The sequence below is a fragment of the Podarcis erhardii genome (genome assembly GCF_964252035.2).
Source record: "Podarcis erhardii genome assembly, chromosome: 2".
In the NCBI taxonomy this organism is placed as follows: Eukaryota; Metazoa; Chordata; class Lepidosauria; order Squamata; family Lacertidae; genus Podarcis; species Podarcis erhardii.
The window spans coordinates 106330659-106338883 of record NC_138498.1 but is presented as its reverse complement, the minus strand read 5'-3'; the positions used below and the strand labels follow the sequence as shown (position 1 = coordinate 106338883).

General features: G+C 43.9%; 1 protein-coding gene and 1 long non-coding RNA gene across 2 annotated transcripts in view; both read right to left on the bottom strand.

The window, feature by feature from the left end:
• Nucleotides 1–2899: 2899 nt before the first annotated feature.
• Nucleotides 2900–4637, bottom strand: LOC309337387. Its single transcript, XR_014154242.1, has 2 exons — nucleotides 4360–4637; nucleotides 2900–4026 (listed from the first exon to the last, which is right to left on the bottom strand). It is a non-coding gene; the product is annotated as an uncharacterized lncRNA (long non-coding RNA).
• A 2521-nt stretch (nucleotides 4638–7158) lies between these two features.
• The window catches only part of P4HTM (prolyl 4-hydroxylase, transmembrane), a 30434-nt gene continuing 29367 nt past the window's right edge, over nucleotides 7159–8225 (bottom strand). Inside the window, exons 8-9 of the mRNA XM_081853422.1 lie at nucleotides 7995–8118; nucleotides 7159–7578 (exon numbers count right to left, since the gene is read on the bottom strand). Coding sequence (XP_081709548.1) covers nucleotides 7361–7578; nucleotides 7995–8118 — 342 coding nt within the window. The 3' untranslated portion in view covers nucleotides 7159–7360. The remainder of the gene's footprint in view (nucleotides 7579–7994; nucleotides 8119–8225) is intronic.

Below are 8225 nucleotides of genomic sequence, written 5' to 3'. Positions count from 1 at the left end.
CGAGCTTCCAAGACACGGAGGGATGCTATTGGCCAGCGGAAGTTCTCTCCCAGGCCGCCGAGACTGATTGGTAGTTAAAGGCCGGCAAAGGCAGGAAGATAATTTCTTAAAGGCACAGCTCTATCTAAATACATATAGACATAGCTATACTGTATTAAAAGGTAAATAGAAAGGTATATGTTTATAGCTATATACACTGTACACATAATATGTATATATTTACACACACACACACAATGTGCATATATGTGCCAAAACAAGAAGAAAATAAAATTTAAAATAAAATAAAAGTAAGGTTACCAGCTGACATTAATAGTGATAATTTCCCATCAGTTAGGGGGGGGGGAATTTAAGTTACTTGAAAGAACACTGTAAGCAATTGAAAACATTGGCAGGTTTTTGAAAACACTTGCAATGAAGCGAGAATTATGCTAAAAATTGAGATTTAGGAAAATATGATACGATGCGATTATTTGAAAATAATATCTGGGGAAACCACAGAGGGGTGGAGGGAAGTTTGGGGATTCTGAGAATCCTATTTGTAAAATTATTATGATTTGTGTATGATGTGAAAATGATTTTTTTTAAAAATTCCCATCAGTTAGGGTTGCCAAAAACCCACAACTTGCCAAAGTCCAGAACAAGCTGCTGCCTTCCTGAAATTCCCCTTGCATGTCTCTTCCGCCCTTAAAATCCTGGTAATGTATGGATGTATGGCAGCCCTACCATCCATCCCAATTTAAACATATAGGTAGGCAATCCATGTGTCCAAATAGCTATCTAAAAGAGATTGACAATGGCAAGCCGTGCATTCAAATGTATAAAGGGTGCTGAGATATTCAGACCACTAAGTAGATGATGGTAGAGGTTTGTTTGTTTGTTTGTTTGTTTTGTCCTTCCAGCATTCTGGTATATCTCAGCCACCACTGCAGGGTTCCATCCCCCCAAAAGCTCCCAAAGTTCTTATTCAGGCAATGCCTTTATTAGGCCAACCAAAAGGTCCACAAGATAGCAAGTTTTTGAGTTCTCCCGAACTCCACAACTCCCAGAGAGATCATCCAGCTCAACCACCAGCCTATGCAAGAAAATCAACAGCTCTAGCATGCCTCAAAAGTGGGCAGCTATTCTCTGTTTAAAAACCTCTTAAGGACGCAGTGTTCCCTTCCAAGACATTCTCGTCCACTGTTGAACAGCTCATACCATCCTATTCAGAGTGTAGAACCATTGAAATTTATCGACACACCTAATTTAGGTCCATTCATTTCAACGGGTTTTCCTCTGAGTGGAACTTAGGCTATCTGGGAACCAGGTGCAGCAGGGTTGTTGCTGGGCCATCACATCACATGCCACATCTCCAATACCTTGAGTTCATTAACTCCCTCCACATGTGAGTGGCGTGTTGATGTTGCTTCCAGTAGTCCCTGATCGGTCTGTACCGTACTAAAGGAGTTTCCAGGGACAAGTGGGGTTGATTTTAGTTTTCTTAGCTGTATGTGTTTTCCTCTCCTGTTGTGGGTGGAATACACACTGGATATAGTGCAGAGGCAGTATCTTTCTAATACTGGCATAATTTAAATACAGGATTTATCTGGCCGTAACTTATCAAAAAGGTGACCCAGTTGACTGTGTAAAAAGCCATGAAAACATTCCCCATGCAGTTTTCATATCAAGACATGCATTTGCAGAATATAACCAAGATTGTGACCAGATTGGAGCTGATAAAAGCGGGACCAAGGTTGAAAAACTGCCAACCTGTCATTTCCACCATATAATCAAAGGCTATTTTTTTAATTTACAGCCTGCTTTAACTTCGTGTTTGAAGCACTAGGACATGGCTCACAATAAAGGTCTACAAATGGAGCATTTGCTCCTAAAACTGGATCATGGTGTAAGAGACATACAAGAGATTTTATCCTTCATGAGAAAAATAATAATAATACTTTTATTGTCAATGTACAACCTGTGAACAATGAAATTAACCGAGCCTCCCTCCTCCACCACAAACACTCAATCTCATTGCACTCTGTGTGCTTGTCGCATAAAACACCAACCCCGAAAGTCAGTTGCACTATATTATTTTCCGTTCAACAGCCTAACAGCCCATGGATAGAAACTGTTTTTTAGCCTGTTTGTACCACTGATTATACTTCTATATCTCCTGCCCGAGGGTAGGAGATTAAAGAGGTGCTAGCCGGGGTGTGAATCATCCCTGAAAATTTTTCTTGCTCTCCTAAGGCAATGATCCCTTGCGATGTCATCTAGCGGGCTCAGGGGACAGCCCATGATATAATGTGCTGTGTTCACCACCCTCTGTAAAGACTTTCTGCCGTGGCTGTCAAATCATGTACCACACTGTGATACTATTGTGGATTGGTAGAAGGAGGTCATCAATTGTTGTTTAACATTGTTCTTTCGCAATACCCTGAGAAAATGGAGTCTCTGTTGGGCCTTCCTAACCACCTGAGTTATATTGTTTTTCCAAGTGAGGTCTTCACTAAGGTAAACTCCCAGAAAAAGCTGCATCAGGCTTTATCTTACTTTTGCAATTTAAATGCTTTAGGAATAACACCACTGGATATAAAGGAAAACGGGCAAGAACATCATCACTTTTTTAAAAAAATCTCTTATGCTTCTAGAAAAAGCATTTTAATCACTTACAGTTAGAGAGAGAGAGAAGAAAATAAATAGATGAGTGGGGTGGGGGGATTGCTTGCAGTTTAACGCCAAGCCTGGAAATTCTAGGCACCGAGAGACTAATGAACAGAGACTCGCTTTGGGCCCCACTACAAAATTAGATGGTGCCCCAGTTCTTAAGAGTAGAAAATAGTAATCTGTGGAATGCATAACTTCATACCCCAATGAGGAATGGGAGGCGCAAAGAAAATGTACAGGTAACAGCTAGGTTTCAAACTTTTATTTGCAGGATAGACAAGCTACCTGACATCTGTGTGTGGAAAACAATAAATAAAATAAATATTAAATAATAAGGGGGAAAAAACAACTTTTTGCAAAACACACAAGTGTAGGGAACACACAGAAATACAAAATCCAACGCTGACCAGTTACCTATCAATGCAACCGGCAACATCAAGTCACTTAAATTAGCTAAGGTTAGCAAAGGGTTCAGCTGTGGGCTTGGATACGCATGTCATGCCTTTGGGGCAATTAAGGACATGATTCACAAAGCAAACCTCTCTGCTAACACCACCCTCCCCCCACTCCAGTACAGGTAGCGGAGCCCAGGCAAACATCCATGTGGTCCTGGGTGGGGGATACTGCACAATCCACAGGCCATGCAACTGCTTGCAGCGCTTCCCCATTCGTGGCCCAGGGGTTTTTGGTTTTGCAGATTGCAAACTGGAAAAAGGTGGCATCACATCCTCATCCAATTCATGGCTTCTTAAACCTGAATCAAAGCCCTACATTCTTCTACACTTCAAGTCTCTGCTAGTAAAATATAAATATCTCATGTTAGAGGTGAACAGCCTCTCTAGCACACACACGAACACATTCAAAACAAGATTGCAAAGTCCTAGTTTGGAATGAACAGCAAAATAGGAGGTCTATTTCATGTCCAGCCTTTTGGCATTTCATAAGTACTAAACGAGACAGGACCTTTGAGCTGAGTCTAGATTCTTCTTATTAAACAGTTCCTGAAGGGGACCTCTAAGAACTTTAAATTGGCTTGTAAACTATCTGCTAAGCGGTTAAATTTCCAAAGTCATACCAGGGAAAGCAAGACCCTTCAAGGGATACTGAATCCTCGTTGTATCCTATCAGAAGAACACCTACTTCACTCTCCTCACCCCACAAAACCTTGCAGCGGGACTGCAGTAAAGTCACAACCTTAGGCCTATTTCATTAAAATAACCTGCACCAAAATCAATGAAACTTACAAGGATATTGTGGAGGACTGGGGTGACATTTTTTCATCTGGCAGGGCCATGTAGTGGTCACAAGCCTTAACCTTTCTGCGTTATAAAGCACACTACTAAGGCTGATCTACACAACTCGTGACCCACCAAGCTGACAAGAAGAAGAAGAAGAAGAAGAAGAAGAAGAAGAAGAAGAAGAAGAAGAAGAAGAAGAAGAAGAAGAAGAGTAGTAGTAGTAGTAGTAGTAGTAGTAGTAGTTTGGATCTGATACCCCGCCTTTCACTCCCCTTCAGGAGTCTCAAAGTGGCTAAAATTCTCCTTTCCCTTCCTCCCCCACAACAAACACTCTGTGAGGTGAGTGGGGCTGAGAGACTTCAAAGAAGTGTGACTGGCCCAAGGTCACCCAGCAGCCGCATGTGGAGAAGTGGAGACGCAAACCCAGTTCCCCAGACTACGAGACTACCTCTCTTAACCACTACACCACACTGGCTATAAGCCACCGGGACCTGCGTGGGACTACAAAACTAAGGTGGCAGAGTGGAGAGGTTTTTAAGCATCTGCCAGGTTGGTGGGTTGTGTTTGGCTTGGAAGGTCACAGGTCGCACAGGTCTCTAACTAAGGCAATCGACAAGGACCCCAGTAAAAAGGGATGCATGGGATGCACTCATTCCTTGGAATGGGAATTCACTTGCTGCCGACATAAACTGATTCAATATATACAACAATCAACATTCCACAATAACATCAGTTTCTGTCTTCAGGGAGACCAAGGAAAATGCCATACAACTTAGCATCCTTTGGAGAGCAATGGAGGCACCCGGCTAGATAACTAGCTGCAAGACGGCCACCTTAAAGGCAGCTTTAGGGCATCTCAAGGCATCAGGAGGAAACATGTCAAAATAAAAGTATTTGTGCGGGCAGGGGGATGAGACAATTATATATTTGCTCATCAGGATTGAGCAGCCAGTCTAGGATTTCCAACACCAGCACTGAGAGCTACATGGCAGATAGATCCATATATTTTGGGTTAAATGTGGATAGCTTTCCTAAAGGATACAACTTATTACAAACTATGAGCTGCAAGGCCCAAAGCAAAAAAATCTCATTTCTCTACAGTGATGGCTACAGCCAAACCCTGCATTTTGCCCTATGTCAAGATGTCAAACAGTGAGGGATTTTGTAACTGGAAATCATCTTTCAATTATATATTAAAAACACCACGCAATTAATCCCAGCTTTCCTAACAGCGATGAAAGTGTTTATCTACAGTCGCAAGCTTCCTGTGGTCACATTGAATGCTACAGGAATCTTCTCTGTATCTTACTGAAGTTCCACTTTATCTTTCTACTTCATCTCCATTTTCCAACATCACTTCCTTTTTATTACTGACACCTATTAGAAAGAAATATATCCTCAGGCCAACACAAAAGGGAAAAGGGCCAACTCTGGCTCATGCTTCAAGTTCAATTACAGGGGGAAAGCCTCTCTGATTAGCTTCATCTCAAAAAAGATATTGTAGAGCTGGAACAGGTGCAGAAAAGGACTGTTGCTTGGGGTTCTTTTTTTAGTTTGGGGAGCAGGGAATTGAGTAAGGGGAAACATGAAAGAGGTTTGTAAAATTATGCATGGTGCAGAAGAGATTCTGGACAAACTGAAGGGAAGTACTTCTGGACACAATGAATAATACATTTATGGCATTCAAGATGATGGCCACTGGTTTAGATAGTTTTATAAGGGGATGGCTATATGAAAGCTAAGGGAGGAATTCAACATTGCACTTAGGTGATTACTCCATCAAGGCAAGAATTTTGGGTTGCCTCGTGGAATAATCCCCCCTTTTCTCCCTCCGTATGCTGTTCCAGGGGTTCTCCCAATTCCCCCAGAACTAATTTCAGAGGGTGCAAAGCGGCAGTCCTTGCACAGGGCTTCCCTTGATGGGACTCATTAGCTGAATCCCGCTCTCCATGTTCAGATGCCATGTGTCTCCTGAGCAAAAAGGTAAAGGTGAAAGACCCCTGGATAGTTAAGTCCAGTCAAAGGCAACTATGGGGTTGCGGCACTCATCTCGCTTTCTGGCGTTTGTCCACAGACAGCTTTCTGGGTCATGTGGCCAGCAGGACTAAGCTGCTTCTGGCACATAGGAACACTGTGACGGAAACCAGAGCGCACGGAAACGCCGTTTACCCTCCCGCCGCAGTGGTACCTATTTATCTACTTGCACTGGTGTGCTTTCGAACTGCTAGGTTGGCAGGAGCTGGGACAGAGCAACGAGAGCTCACCCTGTTGCGGGGATTCAATCCGCTGACCTTCTGATTGGCATGCCCAAGAGGCTCAGTGGTTGTTGGCAATCCACTTGGTTCCTTCAGTGACCAAGCAGCCTCCCTACTGTCTCTTGAGCAGCAACAATGGAAAAGGACTATCAGTTTCATGTCCTGATCAGTTTCATGTCCTGCTTTTCAGAGGAATCTGATTAGCCACTGTGGAAAGCAGGCTGCTGGTATACAGGGGCCTTTAGTATGATCCAACAGGAATCTTCTTACATTCATGATTGTATATATCCATCTGCAAGAAGGAACATGATGTGAGTATGCTGTTGGGCCAAACCAGACACTAAACGGAGTGGAACATGTCTGGGGGTGGGAGAGAACTCCTTCCAAACAGACTCACAGAGGGGGAAAACCCAACCGAGCACACAAATCAAGTTACTGAAATGAAAATCTCAACAAATACAGCACACCAGCTGCTATTGCACACTTGAACACTTCCCTTCCCCCCCCCCCACGATAATCAACACAAGAAATATTTCAGAACCATGTCCTTATTCAGAACCAAGTCTGACCCTGAGAAAAATTCTCCATGATGAGCATTAGAAATCATCCGGAATGACTCCAGCACCTTCAATCCTGAAACTTCCTTAACCTACAGCTGCTCAAGAGCCCTTGCATAAAGTTTACCTATTATTATGCACTTATGATGACCTGTGCCTGTGAGTGCTAGGAGCGACAGCTTTGCCCCCTAGAGAACCACCTAGGATGAGAAGAGACACTTTCTGAGATCAGTTTTGCTCCTTTACGAGGAGATCTTGTGACAGCAGGTGGGAAGGTGCCAGGAACTGCATTCCAGCGGGGGGGAAATGGCTCAGGATGAAGAAGAGCAACAAGCCTGGAGGCTAACTGACTGCACATGCCATGGGGAAGGCTCGCTCAGAGACCTAGAACCAAAGCCAGACATTAAAAAAAAAGATGCAGGTGAGAACTGCATCCTAACAACCCAGCCACGGTCATTTCTCCTGCCTCACCAGTTCTCTTTCACAGTGCATTCCAGACCATACCTCCCTATCCAGTCTCTTGTTTTCTCCAGTCTAGGCTGGAGCGCAGCTAGCAATCTCTGCTGAGATATGCGGGGATGGGGGGAAAGTGGGAGATTAGAGGGCTGAAAATGGCTAGTGCAAAAAAGTTCCGTCCAGGAAAAGGCATCTCCAAGCACTACAGCTCCACATGTACGTTGCTGTAGGATTTGTCCACAGTCCACTCGCTTTGGTCCTCGTCCGCACTGTTTGTATATCGAGCCATCTCCTCTTGGAACTGGAGCTGTCGCCTCTTGTTGGGATCCACGTTGATCCAGTTGTTGGCAATCCATTTGGTTCCTTCAGTGACCAAGCAGCCTCCATGCAAAGAATATTCATCTAGGTCGCCAACCCAGCCTGCAAAGAAATAAGAACCTATGAATGAGAGAAGCCAGGTTTTACACGACAACGGCTCATCCCCGGGATTCCTCCAATTATTGACCCTTGGCTGGCAAATTGGCATGAAATAGAAGAAGAAGAAGAGAAGAGTTAGGATTTGATATCCCGCTTTATCACTACCCTGAGGAGTCTCAAAGTGGCCAACATTCTCCTTTCCCTTCCTCCACCACAACAAACACTCTCTGAGGTGAGTGAGGCTGGGAGACTTCAGAGAAGTGTGACTAGCCCAAGTTTACCCAGTAGCTACATGTGGAGGAGCGGAGACGCGAACCCGGTTCACCAGATTATGAGTCTACCGCTTTTAACCACTACACCACACTGGGCAATGCAGCTCAGACATCCTGGCAGACGATTGCCACGAGAAGACAGATTACCTTCTCCATCTGACAGGTAATTGTACCAGAAAACAGCAGTGCCTTGCAGGGGTTTTACACGTAGGTTTCCCTTATCACAGTGTTTACGAGTGTCGCGTAGGTCAATATCATTCTGGATGAGAGACTGGAAGGGAAAAAGGGAAATAATGCTTATTGTGCTGCATGCCAGGAAATCAACAAATCACATTCAAAATCTGTAGCATAAAACAGCCAGTACATTCATGCAACCAT